General features: G+C 40.2%; 1 protein-coding gene across 2 annotated transcripts in view; it reads left to right on the top strand.

Moving 5' to 3' along the window:
- The first annotated feature begins 4,421 nt into the window (after positions 1-4,421).
- The window catches only part of Ppp1cb (protein phosphatase 1 catalytic subunit beta), a 30,558-nt gene continuing 11,508 nt past the window's right edge, over positions 4,422-23,471 (top strand). Inside the window, exons 1-4 of one of the 2 annotated variants that reach the window (XM_048353203.1) lie at positions 4,422-4,539; positions 4,812-4,960; positions 19,784-19,915; positions 21,826-22,056. In XM_048353203.1, coding sequence (XP_048209160.1) covers positions 4,909-4,960; positions 19,784-19,915; positions 21,826-22,056 — 415 coding nt within the window. In that variant the 5' untranslated portion in view covers positions 4,422-4,539; positions 4,812-4,908. The other variant, XM_048353202.1, reaches the window with a different exon arrangement.

The following is a 23,471-nucleotide window of genomic DNA, read 5'->3' as shown; positions in this document are numbered from 1 at the left end:
TTCCCCAGCACCGCATAGATAGAAAACGGCCAGAAGTGGAACTGTGGCTCAAGTGGCAGAGTGCTAGCCTTGAGCAAAAAGAAGCCAGGGAAAGTCTCAGGCCCTGAGTCCAAAGCCCAGGACTGGCAAAAAAAAAAAAAAAAGTCTGGGACAATGAGTGCTCAGGCCCTGAGTTCAAGCCCCAGGACTGGCAAAAAAAAAAAAAAAAAAAAAAAAAAAAGTGACACAAGGCTGCTGTCCATTATGGTCCCAGAGCTCCTTCTTTGGAGAAAATCCACAATAATAGCTGGGTTTCTCTGAAGCCTGGTCTGTCTGCCTGTGTCTAATGGATATCAGAATTTCCTAGATACTACATATTAGTAGGAAAAACAAAATAAAAAATTTGAGGGAGGAGGTAACAAATTGTACAAGAAATGTATCCACTGAATTACGTATGAAACTGTAACCCCTCTGTACATCACTTTGACAATAAATAATTATCCAGAAAATAAAATAAAGTGTCCTGCCAGAAAAAAAATCAAAATTTTATTAAGGCTTCAAATTGTGATGTCTCAAGTCCCTTTCAATTAGGAAATATAAATAATGTAAATAATATTCAGGACGTTTCCTTCACAGACATTTCTGGAATTACCTATGAATGAATGAATCAGATATCTCCATAAACCTCATGATGTGCTGGTGAAGGTTCAACCACCATGATTCAGAAATAAGAAAGGGAGGCAGGAGGACCGAAATTTCAAGGCCAGCCTGGGAAAAATTATTGAGACCCTATGTTGAAAACAAAATACAAACTAGGCTGGGAATATGGCCTAGTAGCAAGAGAGCTTGCCTCCTACACATGAAGCTCTCGGTTCGATTCCCCAGCACCACATATATGGAAAACGGCCAGAAGGGGCGCTGTGGCTTAGGTGGCAGAGTGCTAGCCTTGAGCTGGAAGAAGCCAGGGACGGTGCTCAGGCCCTGAGTTCAAGGCCCAGGACTGGCCCCCCCAAAAAAGAAAACAAAATACAAACTAAAAGGGCTATGATTGCCTCCAGTGGTAGAGCACTTGTCTTTGAGGTCCTGGGATAAATTCCCCAGTATAAGAAGGGAGAAAAAGTGGCTATCTATGACTGGCAAGGTTATAAGTGATTTTTATATCTTTTTCTACATTTTTCCAAACTTCTTCCAATAAGCCAATTTTACTCTGGAAAAAAAAACAAAACAGGGGTACCCTCTTTCATGGCAAATGTGTCCTGAACTGATACAAGCTTAGTTTTAGTCTTTATCTTATATGATATGACTATCCGTGATTTTCTTCCAAAAGAATACTTTAGATTATGATGCGCTGTCCCAGCAGCCACTGGGGGGTTAAGTAACACAGTTTCCGTTCAACTTCAAACTCGAAGAATTCTGGATGGATACCATTCTTTTTATTTATTTATTTATTTATTTTTTGCCAGTCCTGGGCCTTGGACTCAGGGCCTGAGCACTGTCCCTGGCTCGTTTTTTGCTCAAGGCTAGCACTCTGCCACTTGAGCCACAGCGCCACTTCTGGCCATTTTCTGTATATGTGGTGCTGGGGAATCAAACCCAGGGCTTCATGTATACGAGGCAAGCGCTCTTGCCACTAGGCTATATCCCCAGCCCCGGATACCATTCTTTTAGAGAAAGATCCCACCGAAAAGATGGTTGGGCCCCTAGTCATAAAATTCCTTCATTTTCAGAATGGCTCTTCTATCCCAGGATTCCAAGACAGTGAATACCTGGTGGGAATGGAGAGGGGAGAGCAGCAAGCCATACCCCAAATCATTCACCTGTGTCTTGAGAACCCCAGGACTCTGCTGAGATTGGACTCTGCCCATTTGTGGTGATTTTCTTACCAATCAATAATACTCTATGTAATCGAGTTTATTTTGAATGTCTCCTGTCTTTGAAATCTATCTGCATATATTTGAGCCCTAATTGTAGATGTTTAAGTCCATGGGATTCATGGGGGCCATGCAAGTTGGAGACGTGAAGCATCCTGAGCTTTTAAAACAGGCTCTTTGGGCTGAGAATATGGCTTAGCGGAGGAGTGCCTGCCTAGCATGCATGAAGCCCTGGATTTGATTCCTCAGCACCACATAAACAGAAAAGGCCGGAAGTCGTACTGTGGCTCAAGTGGTAAAGTGCTAGCCTTGACTAAAAGAAACTCAAGGACAGTGCTCACGCCCTGAGTTCAAGCCCCAAGCAAAAAAGTTAAAAAAAAAAAAAAAGATTTGGGGAAGTGGCATCCAAGTCTATGAGCTACTATATTTAAATCCCTAGTCCAGTTCAAATGAAGTATCTTCTCTCTACTTGCAAATGAACTATTTTTTTCCTTTAGTTTCTAGAAAGCTGAGAGTCAAGTTTGTGGTTTATTCCTATTATTGTAAACCAATAGGACTTTGCACTGTGCATTTTGTATATAAAATTGCTGGCTTAATTTTATCTTTCACACTCTCTCGTGTTCTATTTTCCCCTGTCCTTATTTTTAATTTATCCCGCTTAATGCTTTCTGTAATCTACTTTAACCCCTTTCTTCTGGAATAAAGTTAGGAAAAATATACATACTTTAGCAAAAAAAAAAAAAAAAAAAAGAAAATGATGACAAGCCATTTCTTTCATTCTTTTTTGGAAAGAAGGAAGGTTCTGGGGATTGAACTCAGGAACTCACATTTGGTAGGCAGTCTACCACGGAGCCACACTGCTAGCCCTGACTGGCCCTGAATCTCTCAAGTACCTGGGATTACAGGCCAGTGTCATCGTGCCCAGCTAAGCCATTTCTTTGTATGCCTAAAAGCCACAAAAGGAACTGGTGGTGATCTGTAAAATCTACTCCAGGCAAGACCAGCATTATAACTGTTCAGTAACATTAACTAGTAAACAAAATCCTAAGGCAGATAAGTAACTAGAAAAAAAAGTTAGGGAATCCTAACTCTATAGCTCATCTTAATAATCATAAAACACGAGTGGAAAATTATTTTTCCTCCTCCCCTTCCCCCCAAATTCTACAGTCTTTATTGCCCAGGTTCATAAGGCACACACACCTTAAAGCACCCAGAGCGCGCCTCTCTCTCTTTCTCTGTCTCTCTCACACACACACACGCACTTAACTACAATTGTTAAGAGTGCAAACTCTATGATTAGATGCCTGCGTTTGAATGCTAGCTCTGCTGCTTACTTACGTGTATGGTTTGGAGCTAGTTACTTAAATCATTTGTCCTATTAATCCCAACCACAAAGCAGAGATGGGACCTGCTGTAGGGCTTGTTTTTAGGATTAAATAATACCATCTAAAATAGTACCTGGGCATATACAGGGATCTCAGTGTGTTAGTCATTATCAGTGATGTTAGTTATGATCAGTTAACATGTTGCCTCCATCTCCATGTAGCATTATGTCTCAGTGGCTGGCAACGAGCACCTGTGGAATGGGGCAAGGCCCTTGGTTTGACCATCTCCTAAAAGAAGCCAAATACTGTTTCTTGCTATGATACTTTCAGTGGCTACTCTTTTTCCCGGTCCTTCTAAAGGCAACATCACGTGATAAGAAAGCTAAATACTGAACCTTTCTCTTTCGCCCTTCCTTCTCTGAACCAGATAATTAGTAGGTATGGCAGGCATAAGGAAAAAAAATCTGTTGTCTTTTTTTTAACTTTTAGGAGCTAAGTGTGTTGGATCCATGCTTAAACAATCACAAGATAGGAACAACCAGAAGATAGACAGTATGAACGGAAAAGAGGTGGGTAGGGTTATCTACAGTGGATGGAGATGTAGGATGACGTGACTGATGAGCTGGAGACAAGGTAGAGAGGGGTTCCCATGGAAAATCGCATGACTGCTGATGCTTCCAGAGTCCATTTTAACTCTGGTTTTATCCAGGGTAAGCAGATCCGTAGGACATTAGGTTATAAAGCTTATTCGCGGTATTAAAGCCGTCCAGCCGCGTAGCTCTCTCCGCCTTTCCACACACTTGGGTTTCACACAAAGGTAACTGCAGTCCGCGTTTCCCGCTTAACGGACACGGGAGGAATGAACATGCTGCATGCAGCGTCCGGGAACGAAGCCAAGAAAAGCAAATCGGGGCGGGAAGGGCGCCGCGGCTAAGTCTTGCAGAGCCGCAGGACCACCAGGGACAAACAGGAGGAGAGAGGGGCCGCCAGCTCTGCCTAGCAGCGTCCTGAGTAAAGAGAGCGGCCCGGGCCCCGCAAGCCTGCCCGCCTGGCCTCCACCGCGCCTGCGCGGCCCACCGGCGATTCGGCGCAGTGGTGGATGTGGAAACGGATGGGTGACCACGCACCAGCTCCGCGACTGAGGCCGCGGGAGCGGGAGAACTGGTCTCATTGCGCTTGCGCCATGGTTGTGATGGGTGGGAGAGAGAGAGTAACGCGCAGGGGCGAGAGGAGTGTGTGGAGGAAGAGGAGCGCAGCGCGCATGCGCGGAGATCTGCGTGGCGCGGCGCGGCGCGGCGGCGGCGGCGGCGGGCTGGCTCTGTGGAGCTTGAGTGGCGCTGCGGGTGGGGCCGTCGGCGGCGCTGGTGAGCTTTGCGGAGCTGGGCGGTGCCGGGGATCGGAGGCGGAGGTGGTGGTGGAGTAGGAGTCGGAGGAGGTGGCGGCTCGGGTCTGACGCGGCCGCGGTTCGTGGGGGGCCCCCGAGCTTGTTTGTTTGTTGTGGCGGGTGCCTCGGGGTGCGCGCGTCCGCGGCTTGGCGGGGCGGGGGGGGGCTGGGGGCGGGCCTCGGGAGGGGCCGGGGGGACCGGGAGTGTGTGTGGGGGGGGAAACCGGGGTCGAAACGCCGCGTGACTCGTAGGTGAGAGAACGCCGAGCCGTCGCCGCAGCCGCAGCCGCCGCCGCCGCCGGGAAGCCCTTGTTGCCGCGGCCGGGAAGGAGAGGCTGGTGCCGACAAGATGGCGGACGGGGAGCTGAACGTGGACAGCCTCATCACCCGCCTGCTGGAGGGTGAGTCGGGGTCCCGGGGCCCCGCACCCTCCTCGCTGCCCTCGCCGCGGAGCCCGGATGGAGGGGGTCCCTTCCCGCCCAGACAGATCCCCGGGAGGGCGGCGGCGGGCCCGGAGAGCGCAGAAAGGCCGGGGCCGGGGGAGGACGGGCAGGCCCGGAGACCCGGACATCGGGCTCGGGCATCCAGGCCGAGTAGCCCATCTTCGGGGACAACCTTCCAGGGACGCCGACGGGCTCCCTTGGCCTTCGTGCTGGCCTCCGGTGACCTTCCCGGGGATGGGGACGAGGATGCCTGTAGCTCAGAATTGTGCATCCGTGGAATGTGTATTTCGTCTCTGTTCTCTTTGTGCGTTGCCCTTGGCTGCCTCCGATTGTTTTTCTGGCAGTGAATTTTGCAAAAATCACCCTCTTCGGGAAGATTGTTGCATCCGTTCTGTGTTCTTGATTTTTTTGTTGTTCTTACAAGATGCTCTAGAATGGACTCTTATAGAGAGAGGAAAAAAAAGATTAGCGAGTTTGCCTACTATATTTATTATCTGGCGTAAAGAAAATAGTAAAACACAATCTTGAATCGGGTTGAGAATGCACGTAAGGAATATGAAATGTATGGATGCGTTTGGTAAAAGGGTTGTTTTTGTGGCTTGGAGATTGAACAGGCTCGAGCAGAGTTTTAATTTGTGTGCAAACTTAGTAAAGGCCTGTTGTGAAGCTTCTCTTGTACTTAAAAGGAATGTACACGCTCTCCCAACATTTGAAGTTTTGGGGCCTTCATGATTTTATTGATTAGTTTCATTTTGGTGGGAGCATACGTAAAAGAGAAAGAAAAAAAAAAGGTGGGCTGGCCGAGGGTTAAATGTATTGATCCGTTGCAGGATATTGTTCAAAGTCGATATAGTTAATGCGTCCCTTTACTCTGAAATTTGCGTTATCACGACTTGTCTTGTGAGTGTGTAGGAAAGAATTTAACTCTCTTAAAACCAATTAAAGGTGCCATTTTTTCCTCTACCTTTGAAGGATTGCATATGTAGCGCTATTTATTTGCTTGCAGATTACCTGAAGCTAAATTGTATACTGCAGAAAAACATTAGTACTTACATTTGGAAATTCACTAAAGAAGATTGACTGGGGGGGGGGGCTAGTACTTTCAGTTTATGGTTGAACATCAATCCTGTGTAAATAAAGCAGTGTATTTTATTTGCTCCAGCTGGTGAAAGCCTCACTGCAATCTAAAGACTGAATAGGAAGCAAACGTTTTATCAGGAACTCTTCTTATTTACCTTTTTCTTTATTATCAAGTTACTCCTGGGAGGCCCCTGGTGCTTGCAGTCAGTGTTCACTACCTAAGACTTGGTAGTCTGAGGAATTATACTTGGTAATTGTGCCTGGTCTACAAAGGAATATAGTTAACTTTTTTTTTCTGTATCTTGCTAATCTTCAGAGGAGTATAAGCCTTCCATCTTATTGTTTTGCAGATTTAAAGATTTTGTAAAAGCTAATGTTTGTCTCTTTTTTATTTTCTGTATATTCATATGCTTAGTAAGCATAAAACAGATTCATGTATTTACGTTTGAACCTTTTGAGTCAGATGTACCTTTTTATGATGACAGAAACTTAAGAAACATCATTGAGTAGGTCTCAAGGTTATTAGAAAAGAAAACTGGGGAAAGTAGCCTAGGTAGTTTCAATGTTAAATGTTACTTCTGGTTTGGGCTTCCGCTGCCCCACCCCCACTTTTTTGTGTGTTTTTTTCTAAGATTCTAGTCCGAACACATTTACTACTTTTTTTTTAATTGTCAAAGTAATGTACAGAGGGGTTACAGTTACATGGGAAAGGCAGTGAGTACATTTCTTATCAAAGCTTTTACCTCCTCCTCAGTTTTTCTTCCATCTTCCCCTTCCCTGGTTCCCTCCCCACCCTCCTCTGAGATGTGCAGTTGGTTTACAGCATATTGTCTTGTAAATATTGCTGTTGGCATTGGTTTGGCTTTTGCCCTTTGTCTCTCACATTTACTACTTTTAACCAATGTTTATTGAACTCCTCTGTGCCCACCACTAAAAACCTAAGGCTCAGAGACACAGTCGTCTCTCACAAGGAGCTCCCAGTGATATTTCAGCCTTTACCAGCCTTTCCTCTGTTTCTATGTTGAGCATACTATTTATTGGTGAAGAGGTCGGCTACATAATCCTGCAGAAGCAGATTTAAGAATTGCAGTTCTTCCCAGAGATTCTTAAGATTCCATCTTCTAGGGCCCCTTCAAATACCTTGTACAGAGCAGACTTAGATTTTAGTGAGATTTTAGATTCAGTCTTCAAAGAAAACACTTTTGGTCAACCTTGGTTTTCAGTGATACTCTTTGTTAGCTAAATTTAACTCAAAGTAATTGATATTCTGCCTAGCAGAATAGCCATGAGTATTTTTTTTTTGCTTTTAAGTAAATAGTTCAAATAAAAAATTACCCAGTCAAAAATACATAATTATAATTAAAAGAAAACATTTCAAGAGATCCTAGCATAGCAGTGACACTACAATTGATACGTTGTGTTTTTGGAAAATATTAAGAGTGGATATTATATGTTGGTGGTACAATCAAGTGAAGTAGGTAATATTCCTGAATTAGCTCGATTTTAACAATTGCACAGTGCGTCAGATTAACAGCCAGATATAAACGTTTTCAGTAAATCCCTTTTGTAGGTTAGTCTATTTTTCTATTTTAGGTGGGCTTACAGTTGCTGTTTGTATTTTCAAAGTTTTTAGGGCATTTTAATCTGTGCTGTTAACGTAAAATAAACTACTGTTACATTATTTGGACAGTGTATGTTTTTCCAGTATATTTTCTTAGATAAATTTTACTTAGAACAAAGAATAAAGGTCTTCTGCCACTTTTATCTTGTTATCCTCTGTTGTTACCACAACCTTGTGGTCTGTCATAGTGATTTTGATTGTTTAAATTGAAGCTAGCTTGTATCCATTAAAATCTTTTCACTTGTGTTGTTCTCTAAGAGTTAGGTTAGGAGTATAGCACAATCCCCTTGGCAACTTAGTTCAAATGATACATTCTGAGTTTATTTTGCAGGAAATGAAATGGGATGAGTAGAATCTGATGTACCTGAGAGGAGGTTGGTGGTATGGAAAACTGCTGGGGAATTAAAACAGTGCCATAGTTCCAGCTCTTTTGCTAGCCTTGGACTTGATCCAGGTATTAAAAACTGGGACTGTACTAGTTGAAAATGTCTATTCTGTATCATGTATTTGATAATACATATGAAACTGTTCGCCATTTACCTTATAAAATTATAAGTAAGGTATTGGGCAGGGAATGTGGCTTAGTGGTAGAGTGCTTGCCTAGCATGCATGAAGCCCTGGGTTCGATTCCTTGGTACCACATATATAGAAAAAAGCCTTAAGTGGCACTGTGGCTCAAGAGGTAGAGTGCTAGCCTTAAGCAAAAAGAAGCCAGGGATAGTGCTCAGGCCCTGAGTCCCAGGCCCCAGGACTGGCCAAAAAAAAAAAAAAAAGTAAGTTATTTTACTAATTTGAGAAATAGGATTGCAGTTTGTTTTGTTCTGGTTTTTGCCAGCCCTGGGGCTTGAACTCAGGGCCTGGGCACAAATTTGGGAAATAGAAAAGTAAAAAGGTTGTTGTTTTTTAAGTTCTCCATAATTGTATAACTTAATGATGCCACATATTGATGATTTGACATATTTTTATGTTACATACATTATATAATTAAAATATTCTTTTTTTTCTTTCCTTTGGTGATACTGAACATAGGGCCTCACATTTACTTGGCAAATGCCCTACATACTTGAGTTACATCCCTAGTCTTTTTTTTGCCTTTTCATTTTTCAAATAGGGTCTTGCACTTTTTCCCAGGCTGGACTCCACATTGTCTATCCTCCGATCTGCCTCTAGAGTAGCTGGGATAATAGGCATGTGCCACCACCAGAGTTTTTTTTTTTAACGGGGAGAGGTGCAGTACTGGAATTTGGTTTCATGCTTGCTTAAGCAGATGTTAGAACACTTGAGCCACTCTTCTGGCCCTTTTTTCCTGGATTTGTTTATATATTTATTTGGTAGTACTGAGCTCAGGGTCTGGAGCTTGCTAAGCTAGTACTCTGCTACTCAAGATCTTCTCCGGCCCTGCTTTTTGCTGGTTATCTAGGGATAGCATCTACTCTCTGGAGGCTGGTCTCAACCTGCCATCTTCTTCTTCAGAAGTATCTTAAAATCTTTTCAGAATAGTTTTGTGGTGAGGAGTTGCGTGCGTGGGTGCATGTGTGTGGGGGTGTGTGCAAGTGCACCAGTTTGAGGCTTGAACTCAGGGCCTGCACACTGTCCCCCACCTTCTTTTTGCTCAAGGCTAGCACTCTACTACTTAAGCCACAGGTCCACTTCCAGTTTTTTGGTAGTTTATAGGAGATAAGAGTTTCATGGACACTTGCTTGCCTGGACTGGCTTCCAGTCATGATCCTTGGGTTTCAGCCTCCTGAGTAGCTAGGATTAAGAGGCATGAGCCACCAATGCCCAGCTCCTCCCCTTTTTAATAACAGGTTTCACTGAAATATAATTCACAAACTATCCATTTGAAGTGTATAGTTGAATGTTTTTTAGTATAGCTGGAGTTTTGCGACCATCACCACAGTCAACTTGAAAGGAATTTCACACACAATTCCAAAAGTTCTGTTCTCAAAAACATATTTTTTCTTCATCCCTTTTTCCTCAAGACCTAGGCAACCACTAATTTGTTTTCTGTCTCTGCAGACTTCCCAATTGTGGACATTTTTTTTTCTTTTTTCTTTTGGCCAGTCCTGGGCTTTGGACTCAGGGCCTGAGCACTGTCCCTGGCTTCTTCCCGCTCAAGGCTAGCACTCTGCCACCTGAGCCACAGCGCCCCTTCTGGCCGTTTTCCATATATGTGGTGCTGGGGAATTGAACCGAGAGCTTCATGTATAGGAGGCAAGCACTCTTGCCACTAGGCCATATTCCCAACCCCAATTGTGGACATTTTTAATAAATGAAATCATATACTATGTGGTCTCTTGGCTTTTATTTCATTGTTTTTAAGTTTAATCCATATTGTAGTGTACTTTGTTTTATTGTTTGATAAATATTCCATTGTGTGATATATTAGCTTTTAAGATTCTCATTTTTAGTTGGATATTTGAGTTTTCTCTTTGACTGTTGTGTAAAATGCTGTTCTTACCGTTTATATACTGGGTTTTGTGTGGGCTTCTGTTGTAGTTCCCTTGGGTATTCAGCTAGGAATGGAATTGCTTGGTCATCTACTTTTTCTCTGATAGCCTTTTGAGGAATGTCAGACTGCTTAAAGCTCCTTTATTAATTGAACTGTTTGATTTTGATTCAGCAGTCTAAACATTAGACATTTGAAGGAAATGCTCATTCTGCTGACTTATCTCCCTTTCCATATGGGATGTTGTATGTAGATTCAGGGCTAGATTTGTTAGGAAAACACCATGTAGAAGAGTAGAGATCACCTGAGGAATACTTCCTTTTTTTCTTCTTCTGGGTGAGATAAAGGACAGTGCCATTTTTAAATTGATTCATACATTAGGGTATGTATGTATGTATGTATGTAGGGTCGTGGGGCTTGAACTCTGGGCCTGGGTGCTGTCCCTGAGCTTTTCAGCTCAAGTCTAGTGCTCTCCCACTTGAGCCACAGTGCCACTTCCAGCTTTTTGGTGGTTAATTGGAGATAAGAGTCCCACAGACTTTCCTGCCCTGGCTAGCCTTGAACTTGATCCTCAGATCTCAGCCTCCTGAGTAGCTAGGATTACAAGCATGAGCCACTGGTACCCAGTTAGGGTTTTTATTTTTAACTTCATTACTTGTTCTAACAAATGAAGAAGCCATATAGGTGTTTCATTTTGCTGTTTGCAGAGTTGGGAGTTTATCTGTAAAATATCTAGATCCAAGGTAAGTATTAATTATGTTTTAGAAGTTATTTAAATTTGAGTTAAACTTAAGTTTGAATCGAGTTAGGAGTGTATTGATTTGCTTTCCTATCTTATTGTTCACATTTATCATTTAACAGAATATCCATTCTGAACTACAATAGTGGCAATGATAGAAATTCATAGAAGATTTAAGGTATTTTAAAATTCTGAGTAAAATCGTATTGTTTCTGAAAGTCTTGGTATAAGCAGTCCAGAGAACAATTGGTTTGGAAATGTTAGTAGGTAAGTCAGTCTTGAGTCTTGGTAGAGTAGATATTTCTCATGTAGATTACATGACAGTGCTTGTAGTCTTTCTACCTTTGTACTATTCACGTGTGTAGCACTGGTTTATGAAGGTATGGGTGACTTTTCTGAAAATCACTGGCCTCACAGCTCTCCATTCCCAAATTCACCTGTTTCTTTGCAAAGACAAGTAGAAACATTTAAGTTAAACCTAAAGCAAAAATGGCCTTTGGCTCTTGATGCATGCTCACATGTGGATGTGGAATTTTGACACAGGTTAAAGAAATTGTTTCCTGCTGAGCACAAGTTCACATCTGGTCATTTACAGGGTAAACAAAACACTCTAGTTCTTTAGCCTTCCTCCTAATATGCTTCCAATTTTCAAATTTTAGAAGTAGTGTTCTTAACCATCAATATTGATTAAAATTTATTACAAATGGTTGTCAGATGATTCTGATCTGTAATGAGATTTTAAGTATTACTATTTGGGAAGTGTCTTTTTTATACAGATAGAAACTGCAAATACTGTCAGGCACTAGTGACTCATATCTAGCTACACAGGAGGCTGAGAACTGATGTTCAAAGCTAGTCTGGGCAGGAAAGTCCCATGAGATTCTTATCTGCAATTAACCACCAAAAGGAAAAGCCAGAAATGGAGCTGTGGCTCAAGTGGTAGAGTATTATTAGCCTTAACTGAAAATGCTCAGCGACTTTACCCAAGCCCTGAGTTCAAGTTCCAGAGCCATCTCAGACATACAACATGCACACACACACAAAGCCACAATCATAATAAAAGCTATCATGGATGAGCTATCAAATTTCTATATGGTGGGACAAGTTAGGGTATCCGGGTTTTTTTTGTTTTTTGTCAAGGTGAAGTACAAAGGGGTTACAGTTACAAATATTAGGTAGTGAGTACATTTCTTGTCCAACTTGATACCCCCTCCATTTTTCTCCCACCTTCCCTCCTCTCCCATTTACCCCCCCTAGCCTATTCAGTTTTTATTACTGACAAATAGTCATAAAACTGACAATAGCAAATGAAAGTAACTATTGATCCTACTGGTTTGATAACAAGTGATAAATATATTTCCACAGGATACGCTACATAGACTTTTGCAATTAAAAAAAAATTTTAGCTGGCCACCTTGGCTTATGCCTATAATCCTAGCTACCCAGGAAGCTGAGATCTGAGGATAGCAGTTTGAAGCTAGCCCTGCCAGAAAAGTCCCCATGAGACCAATTAACTACCCAAAAACTGGACGTGACACTGTCACTTAAGTAGTAGAACACTAGCTTTGAGAACAGAGAGGCTCAGAGACAGTGCTCAGGCCCTGACTTCAAACCCCACAACCAACAACAACAATTATTGTTTTTAATTGAGTAGTTGTATAAAGGAATTACAGTTCCATAAGTCAGGTGACTACATAGACTTTTGTGTGTGTGTGTGTGTGCCAATCCTGAGTCATGAACTCAGGGCCCTGGCACTGTCCTTTAGCTTTTTGCTCAAAGTTAGTGCTCTACCACTTGAGCCACAGTTCCACTTCTAGCTTTTTCCATAGTTTAGTGGAGATAAGTGTCTCACAGACCTTCCTGCCTGAGCTTGGAACCATGATCCTCAGATATCAGCCTCCTAAGTAGCTAGCATTTTTGAGGTGAGCCACTGGTACCTGGCATACAGAGTGCCCACCCCACCCCCCATGCTGGGGGTTGAACTCAGGGCCTGGGCACTGTCTCTGAGCTTATTTTGCTCAAGCCTAGCACTCTACCACTTGGGCCACAGCACCACTTCTGGCCAATTCAGTTTATGTGGTACTGTGGAATGGAACCCACCACATTCCCATCCCAGTACATAGACTTCTAAGAACATGTTTTTGCAAGCTTTGTTCATGTGTTTTTTTCCTGTCTCATATGCGTTTTGTTTTTACTATCATCAGTTTTAACCTATCTTAGCAAATTCTACTTATTGTACTAAATTGTTTTTTTCAGGGTTTTTTAAAAGTATTCCTTTCATTTAGACTGTTTATAGAAGCCAACTTTTCAGACACTCAAATTCAACATTAGCTCCTCAAGCAACTTAGAAGTATTTGTGACATTTGTTAACTTTAATCCCCCACCCCCCAGTATTGGAGTCTTGCACTTGCTAGGCAGGTATTCTACTACTTAGCCTTTTTCTGCACTGTTTTGTTTTTGTCCCAATACTGGGGTGTGAATGCAAATGTCTTTAAACCGCAATTTTCAGATCTCAGTTTCCTGAGTAGTTATGAGTCACCAGCACCCAGCTGCACTAGTTATTTTTGAGATGGAGTTTTGCTTCCTGCCCAGTGGGTACCTAGACGATGATCTGCCTGTTTTGGGCTTCCTTTCAACCATAGCTTGGATGACAGATACATACCACTATCTCCAGCTTCTTTCATTGAGGTGGGGTTTCTTTGGACTTCCCTGTCCAGGCCCACCTGGGACTATGTTCCTCCCAAAATCAGTCTCTGCTGGGATGATGGGTGTACAACCATGCTCAGCTATTGCATGAGAAGGTTTTGAGTCTGCCAGTGCTGGACTCAAACCTCATTTCCCCTAATGTCAGCCTGCCATATATCTAGGATTATAAGCATGAGCCACTTGTGCTTGGCTATGTTGTGTTTTCATTGTTGATATTGATCGCAGTGTCCTCTAGTCTTTAATCACTGTCCTTGTACCATAACTAATAGTATTTTCTCACAACATATTTCATTGGCTTTTCCATTTAAGCATAACTAACTGGACTGATAAAAGTCACTTCATGTGGGTAGCAATTGAATCTTTTTGAGACTTTGCTGACTTCCAGCAATGGAATGGTTGCTTAAATAAGAACCTAGAAGCATAGCCAGTATTATTATTGGCAATATATTAAAAAATTCAAATGGTTACATTAAAGTTTTGAGAAATACTTTCCCAAAGATTAGGTACAATGGGTCTTAACCCAATTATTTCACTTTATCACTCATAACTTTGGCAGAAAAAAATCAAGGTTTGTTGACTTCTAAAACATGGTTATATCAGAAAGGTGGAAAAACTCTTAACAGGGTTTAGCAAAGCAAGGCCAAAGGGTCATATCTGGCCCAAGTATTTGCATGACCTGTGTCTTAAGTACATTTTTCTGCATTCAAGTGGTTTGGGCCTTGCACAAGGGGTTTTATCTTTTGAAGTGTGAGCTTACCAGTCAACCAGACTTTCACTAGAAGCATTTCTTAATTTGTGACATAAGCTGGCAGTCTAACTGGGGTAGAGAATAAAGATGAAAGTCTTCAGTTGCTTAAGTAGTTGAAACTTAACTCCAGTAGAGCAAGGAATCATATGGAATCTGACCTGGAAATTGATAGTCAGTTCCCTTTGAAGTCCTTGGCTAACTTTAGATGTATACATGTACAAGAGAAGATACTGAGAAATGCAGCAGAAAATATTAACTAGGAAGCCAAAGATCTGAACTGATACCTCAGCATTCCCTCTAGTGCCAGAGAGGCAAATGTTGAAATTTGAGCCCTACCAATTAGAAGGTTCTTATTATATACAGAATTTGCATTGAAGCTTGATTGAGGCTGCTCTCTTTAAGATCGTTGGCCACTGAAGTGGCCCATCCCTCTAGAAAATATGGATGAGCCCCTGCTATTTTTACTGCAAAAACAACCATCTTTAGTGCTTTTAGAATATTTGATTCATAACCCAGCATACAGTAAATTATAGGATTGGATTGCTCAAACACTGAGAAAAGAGCAATCCATAGATCATTCAGATATTAGTTACTACCTAAGAACTGATTACTATACTTACAAAGCGGAAAGTGAATTTTGTTAGAGACTTCAGAACTCTGCAATTAATACATATATATTATATGCACATATGTATATACATATATGTGTTTAAAGTTTTAAAAATTGGTTATTGTAATTTTATTATCCTGCTGAGTGTGTTGGCATAATATATAATCCTAGAGGCAGGGGCAGGAAAATTGCAAGTTGAGGCCAGCCCAGATACACAAGACCTGTCTTAACTTTTTTTAATGTGTCCTCCAGCAAATTAAAAACAGCAGAAGAGAATAGTAATGTTAGAATAAGTAGTTTGGCAGAAATTATCCTCTGCTGAGATAGAAGAATAGATGGGAAAGTGTAGAAAAGAGTATGAGAGATATGAGACACAGTGGAAAGATCTAAATGCATAAAACAAGTCTCAGAAATTTTGAGAAACTGTTTCCATAACAGGGAAAAAGCTGGAAACATAGAGACAAAACTCTGACAGGATCCTAACAGGATAAATACAAATAAAATTGGAAAAGTTGTGGCTCAAATGGTGCAGCACCTTCCTGCCTAACAAGCTGTAAGTCCAAACCCTAGTATCACGTCCTCCCACCAAGAACAAAGAAAAAGAAAAAGAAGAGAATAATGAGCTCTTTAAAGCATTGAAAGAAAAAAAATGCTATCCTAGAATTCTTAGTGAATATATATATTTTTAATGAAGGCAAAATAAAGACAAAGCTAGAAAAATATTACTAAAAATGACAATAGAAAATACTAAAAGGAAATCTTCCTATTGAAAGAAAATGATTCTACAAATAACTACAGAGTGAAACAGAACAACAGTAAGTAAATGGGTAAATATAAGTCTTTGGATTGTTTACAATCATTACTGTGATGGGTTAAAAATATGTGGAAATGATACATGACATCTGTAGAAGTTCATTTGTAATATCTAGAGTACTAGTAGAAGAGTAAATAGGATAAATTGATTACTCCAAAGAAATTTGAAAACGAAACAGAAAAAGGGATAAAATTAAGTGGCAAAATGCTATAATGATATATATCTAAACCTGTCAGTAATTATAGTAATTAATGCAAAACAAGCTCACAGAAACTACTGTTTACAAAGATCCTGTTTTTAATTGTAAGGACACAGGAAAGTAAATATTAAATTGGAGAAAAATTTCTGTAGAGAAGGCAAACATTTCACGAACACAGTGATTATTATGATTGTTTTATAATTTAGATTCATTAAAGAATTTCTATTCAAAATTATTTTAAAATACTGACAGTACCCAGAGTTAGCAAAGGTAGGTCAAGCATGCCTGTGATCCTAGCACTCAGCATTGTGAGGCCGACACTGTCCATAGACAGACACTGATAACACCTAGTGTTGGCAAAGATACAGAGTAACACTTGGTGAGATGTAAAAATGGTATAACCACTTTGGGAAACAGATAGTATCTGCCAACTTAAACTAAGCCTTCTTTGTGACTTAGTAGTTTTGCTCCTGTGTTGTAGACATACACAAGAGAAATGTGCATGAATGTTCATAGTGTCTGCAAAGTAGAAATACATTGTGGCTTATCCATTCAGTAGAATACTGAAGATTACTGCCAAACATAATTTTTTTTTTTTTTTTTTGGCCAGTCCTGGGGCTTGGACTCAGGGCCTGAGCACTGTCCCTGGCTTCTTTTTGCTCAAGGCTAGCACTCTGCCACTTGAGCCACGGCACCACTTCTGGCCATTTTCTGTATATGTGGTGCTGGGGAATTGAACCCAGGGCCTTATGTATACGAGGCAAGCACTCTTGCCACTAGGCTATATCCCCAGCCCATGCCAAACATAATTAAAGTTAAAATTCTATAGTGGATCTCATGAAAATACAAGGAGCTAAAGAGTATATACTGTATATTTATTTGTCTAAAATTCAAAAACAAGTCATTTCTCTGTTGTAAAGGAAATAATACTGATGTTAGGGATTAATATTATTGGCTGTGACGAGAACCTTCAGAGTTTAAGAACTGTCTTTATCTGATGGTGGTTACTCAGGTATATGATAGTGGAAATTTTACTGAATTATGCACATACAGTTAGTGTACATTTGAATATAATAACTAAATATTTTAGTAGTATATATTTGCTATAATGGGGTCTTGTCTGGCTTGAAATTGCTATAGACTGGAACTCTTTCCTGGAATGGATTACTTTTCTGTGATACTGGGGGTTTTGAACCCAGGTCCTCATGCTAAGCAGGTACTCTACTATTTGAGACACACATTCTGTAGCTTATCCAGGAAAAATTTGAGCCCCAGAGTTTATGCAACAAAGTGGAAATAGAAGACTGCGTCTACGTCATTTTCTGTCAGTTTTTACTTCCTCCAGCCTTTTAGAAACCTGGTTCTTGATCTTGTTCAAATTAATCTCTTTGCATTATCATACAGTGGAGATGCTTCCCTTTCTAATACATGAAACTTTGCACCTAGTGAAGTACACAGATTTATAGTATCTTTATAATCCATTGAGGCACTTTTTAGAATCATACCAATACTGGAGTCCTTTGTAATCATTGTGACAAACAAGGCAACTGGTTTCTTGCCTTTTTTTTTTTTTTAACAGATGTCTGAGAAATTTGAAGTGCTCTTAGAAATTGAGTACATGGAGATCATGACTTGAGGCTTTCAAAAAGAGCTGGGCTTGCTCTGAAGCATCTACCTTATTTTACCAAACATTTGGCATATTAATTTGGTTCAAGTGGTAGAGTGCTACCCTTGAGCACAGAGAGGCTCAGAACCCAGGCCCTGAGTTCAAGCCCCAGTACCGGCAATCAATCAATCAATCAACCAATCAATCCAACCAGTATTTCAGACATTTTTTTTTTAACCAAAGGCCTGAACTTGCTAGGCATGCACTTTATCACTTGTGCTATCCCATAAGTCTACAAATAATAAATTAAGGTGCTGGGAACATGGCTTAGTGGTAGATTGCCTGCCTAGCATGCATGAAACCCTGGGTTTGATTCCTCAGCACCACATAAACAGAAAAGGCCAAATGTGCTATGGCTCAAGTGGTAGAGTGCTAGCCTTGAGTAAAAAGAAGCCAAGGACAGTGCATAGGCCCTGAGTTCAAGCCCTAGGACTGGCAAGGAAAAAAAAGTTAAGCACAAAGCTGGATGTCCTTTTTGGTTATTAAAAAAACAAAACACTAAATACATCACAAATAGATAATTAATATTTGAGAATCTGAGCTAATGTCAGAGCTGTAAGTTCTTATGATAAAAGCAGGTCTCTGATCTCTGAATTTCAGAAATAGTCTTAATTGGCATGGTGTTTGTCTTTCTGTCTTGTTGTTGTTGTTGTTGTTGTTTTGGCCAGTCCTAGGCCTTGAACTCAGGGCCTGAGCACTGTCCCTGGCTTTCTTTTGCTCAAGGGTAGCACTCTGCCACTTGAGCCACAGCGCCACTTCTGGCCATTTTCTGTATATGTGGTGCTGGAGAATTGAACCCAGGGCTTCATGTATACGAGGCACGCTCTCTTGCCAGTAGGCCATATCCCCACCCCTGTCTTTCTGTCTTGTCTGTCTGTGTCTGTCTGTCCTGTAGCTTGAACTCTGGGCATATTCACTATCCCTGAGCTTTATTGTTCAATGCTAGCATTCTACCACTTGAGCCACAGCTCCACTTCCAGGTTTTTGGTTGTTAACTGGAGATATGTATCTCATAGACTTTCTTGCCTGCACTGGCTTTTAACTTCAATCCTTGGATCTCAGCTTCCAAAGTGGCTAAGATTACTGACATGAGCCACTGGTACTCAGCTTAATTGGCATGTTTTCTAAAATACATTTGTATGTTGTCTGTCTTATCTCTTTCTTGTTATACTTCTATGTTAAGATATTAATGAGGGCTGGGGATATAGCCTAGTGGCAAGAGTGCCTGCCTCGGATACACGAGGCCCTAGGTTCGATTCCCCAGCACCACATATACAGAAAACGGCCAGAAGCGGCGCTGTGGCTCAAGTGGCAGAGTGCTAGCCTTGAGCGGGAAGAAGCCAGGGACAGTGCTGAGGCCCTGAGTCCAAGGCCCAGGACTGGCCAAAAAAAAAAAAAAAAAAAAAAAAGATATTAATGAAATATACAGCTTTGGGTGGGGGACACTTGGTCATGGGTCTTGAACTCTGGGCCTGGTGCTGTCCCTGAGCTCTTAAGCTCAAGTCTAGCATTCTACCACATAAGTCACAGCTCTTCTTCCAAATATACAGCTTTTACACAGTAGGGGGCCTAACTTGTGTAAGCCTGACAAAATAGTCAGCAATTTTTAGTAAGAAATGGTATTTTTCACTTAATTATAAATGAGAAGTAGTAGATACATAACCTGGCATATCTTGCTTTTTTTTTTAAACAGCAAATTGAAATGATCATTGCTAAAATTCTTGCCGATAATATTCCAAGGAAATATGTCAAATAAAATCACTTTCTGACAATTACTTTTTTCCATCTCCCTTTCTTCATAGCCATGGGTTCTTAGTGGTTATACTCTGGCTTCCTACTACATACTAGACTTACTTTGATGGATGAGTAGTCCAGACCCTTAAAAGTGCTAGGCCAGACATTGGCTGCTAGAGAGCCAAGAAGACTGCATTTAATTGGGAACAGACTTGAGGAATAGTGCATGGAAACAGCAATATTGGTGATGAAGCCAAGATCATAGAAGAATCCTGCTGTTACCCACACAGCTCAGTAGGACCCGTGGCTACATGAGTGGCTTTTCTGATCTGCAAAATATACGAGTAATTCTCTTTTAAGGATTATTTTTTGGATAAATTTTAGAAAACTAACACTCTGTGCCTTGTTTTATCAGTACGAGGATGTCGTCCAGGAAAAATTGTGCAAATGACTGAAGCAGAAGTTCGGGGCTTATGTATTAAATCTCGTGAGATCTTTCTCAGCCAACCTATTCTGTTGGAATTGGAAGCACCACTGAAAATTTGTGGTATGTAAATGGGTACAGTTGGGGAAAGTTACATAAAAATTGAAACCTAATGACAAGTTATAAGAAGAAGAAAACGTTTAATACTGCAGGCTAAAAGATTGCTATTCATAATATATAGAGTTCTTAGAATAAGGAAATAACAGTACAATAAGAACAAAAAATAGAAAGACCAATCTTAGGAGAAATTAAAATGATCAGTAAAGGTAAGGTCCTTGGCCATACTAGTAATCAAGGAAATGCAATTTCAGACAAGCCCATACTTCTAATATGACTATTAAGAATTATCAAATACTGATTAATTATTTCAAGGATATAGAGAAGTGAACAGTCTAGTTCATTCAAAATTCTGCAGGTCAATTTTGCAGATCAATATGGCAGTATCTATGGTCATATAACTTTGCTGTCTTTATTTAACTTTATTTGGGTTTTTTGTTTTTTCTGTTATCTTTTAAGTAGTTGTCAAAGGAGTTTCCATTTAGCAAAGTTAAATTTAAGTTAGTTTTAAGTCTTACAGTGGCTTTTGGCCCAAAGCAAAAACTTAAGTCTCATTGTTAAAACCAGAAAAACTGTTCCCTAGGAAGTAGCATTTTTTTTTGTAGTTTACATAAAAGAGGAAGTGATATAAATAATGTATATTGAGTTTGGGTGGGATTTTTATTTTTTGGTGCCAGTCCTGAGACTTGAACCTCAGGTCCTAGGTGCTATCCCTGGGTTTTTGTTGTTCTTTTTTATTCAAGGCTAAGGCTCTACCACTTAAGCCACATCACCTTGTCCAGCTTGTTTCATTGTTAATTGGAAATAGGATTTTCCTTCCTGGGCTGGCTTGGAATCACATTCTTAGATCTCAGTCTCCTGAGTAGCTAGGATTACAGGGGATTAGCCACCCATGCCCAGTTTAGTGATATTCCTTCCAATGGTCATTAGTGTTCATAATAAAATATTTTAATGCACTTACCTCAGCTTTTGCTCAAAGGTAATTTGCTATGTGCAAATTTTTTTGTCTTACGTGTTTCTTAGTGACCTATAGTCATATCATACATACAGTTTGCAGGCATGTCGTGTGTTTCTTAAATACCTTTTACTTTTCTTTTAGTGGCTCATGAAATCATGTATTTGGTGTTCCTTTATATAGTGCCTAGCTAATAAGGAGATGTTAGCTAAGTAAATGTTTGTTAAATGAATTAATTACCTTAGAGCATCACCTTTAAGAAATAAGTTTGGAATTTACTGAAAAAAATCAGTTACTTTTATAAGAAGCAAATGTATTTATAGATTATCCTAACATTTAAATGGTATGTTTCTGTTGTCCAGCATCTTGAAACAGTATTATAAGACATGTTACTAGACCAAAATAAAAAGTATTCTTTGGAATGTAATTTCATATAGAAATAACTTGAAGGTAATGGAAGTTATTTGTACTCTTTATTTTCTTAATTCTTGGTTTTTGGTAACAAGACTGCAACGTTAATTTCCATTAGTTTCTGTTAGAGAATTCAGACACAAACTTTGGCTCTGGTTCTCACATAAGTCTCCAATCAAGGTGTGATCTGGGACCTCAGTCATCTGAAGGTTCAGCTGTGAAAGGAAGTCTGCTAGAGTGAGAGCTGCAGTTCCAAATTAAATAACTGCCAGAGGCCTCCTTCAGTTCTTTGCTGCCCAGACCACTCCATAAAAAGCTGCCTTTATCAGCAGTTGTGAAAGAAGGTGTGAAATTGCAAAGAAGATCAAAGTCAAGATCTTTCATAATGTAATCTTAGAAGTGGCTTTGTATCTTATTTGTTAGAAACAAGTCACTGAGTATAGCCTATATTGGGGGGAAGGGATTGTGTAAGGTGTGAACATTGGAAAGTATTTCATAGAAGCAGCTTTAAAACATTCAATTTTTCTAAACTGATTTGTTCTGTTTTTAGGAGATATTCATGGACAATATACAGATTTACTGAGACTATTTGAATATGGAGGTTTTCCACCAGAAGCCAACTATCTTTTCTTAGGAGATTATGTGGACAGAGGAAAGCAGTCTTTGGAAACCATCTGTTTGCTATTGGCTTATAAAATCAAATATCCGGAGAACTTCTTTCTCTTAAGAGGAAACCATGAGTGTGCTAGTATCAATCGCATTTATGGATTCTATGATGAATGTAAGTGAAATCAAAAAGTTTGAAAAGTAATTAATGGGAGCATTTCCTAATATCCATTTCAGAGGAGTTCCTTCAATTCTTGGGCAGAAGCCCAAGAAGAAGAAACAAACTAGGAACGTGTCAGTTTCTTGGAATCCTTGGTCACATTGCTTCAGATTGACTACAATTTAGTTGGCTGAAGAGGCCCTCTTTGGATAAGTTTACCTAGTAAGATGTCACGATGAAAGAGAAGTCACTAAAGGCATTGCCTTTGAAATTCTGTGTGTGTGTGTGTGTGTGTGTGTGTGTGTTTGTGTTTGTGTGTGTTTGCCAGCCAGTACTGGGGCTTGAACGCATGGCCTAGGTGCTATCCCTGAGCTTTTTTTGCTCTACCACCTAAGCCACAGCTCTAGTGGTTAGCTGGAGATAAGAGCCTCACTCACTTCCTATCCAATCTGGCTTCAAACTTTGATCCTCAAAGCTCAGCCTCCCCAATAGCTAGGATTACAGGTGTGAGCCACTACCACCCAGCTGAATTTATCCTTGTTTAATGCTAAATTATCCACTGACATTAGGAATGTAGCAATATTCAAGACAAAATGATCTCTCTTCTTATAGAACTTAGATACTTAGGGAAGAGTCTGTATTTTATTTTATATTGCATTTTTTGATTCTGTAGTGGTCTGTGTGCTTTTCCTTGTTTAAATCAAAAACAGTTGAAGTATGAAGTACATCAAACTATAGCTATATTCCTAGAGTTAGTTATATCAGTAATAGAAGTATATGGTACATTATTAAGAGATAGAGGTATGGTTATTCTTGATATTAATGACATCAAATGAAATCATGGGAAAGTTGCTTGTAAACAGTGTTTTGAGTTATACTTACTTATTAAGAGCAGGCTATAGTATACAAGCATAAGAAATTAGTACTTTTGTCTTTCATCCTTCCTCTGGCTAGGTAGTAAATGTAAAGAAGAACGTATGCTTGAGATTTTCTTTGTTGTAGCTCTTTATGCTAGGCTATGGGAAAATTATAGCTTATGTCTCTAACTATAGTGCCAAGTTGTAATTCACTCAAAAGTGAATATTAGCCAAGCACCTGTAAAAATTTCCTTTCTTGGTCTTAAGTTTATACTCTGTTACTCAGTGCACTAGAGTTAAAATTGACAGTCTTCTAAGGAACCCCTTTTTTACTTCTACTTACTTATTTGGCTAGGTATTTAACTAGAGTACATGTTAAAAGGAAAAAAAAACCTAATAGTCTACTAGATTATTTCTAAATGAATGTATTACAGTGATCTTAAAAGACAAAATGGATGTGTTTGATTTATAAAATGCCTAGTATCTCTGAAGTCTTTCCAGAAGATTCTGAATATTTCTTTTTTAGGCATATTTAAGTAAAAAGGCCTACTTTTTAATAGTGTATAAAACTTC

The sequence above is a fragment of the Perognathus longimembris genome, chromosome 8 (assembly GCF_023159225.1).
Source record: "Perognathus longimembris pacificus isolate PPM17 chromosome 8, ASM2315922v1, whole genome shotgun sequence".
NCBI classification, from domain to species: Eukaryota; Metazoa; Chordata; class Mammalia; order Rodentia; family Heteromyidae; genus Perognathus; species Perognathus longimembris.
The sequence above is the reverse complement of the archived record's forward strand: the minus strand, read 5'-3'. Positions and strand labels throughout refer to the sequence as shown.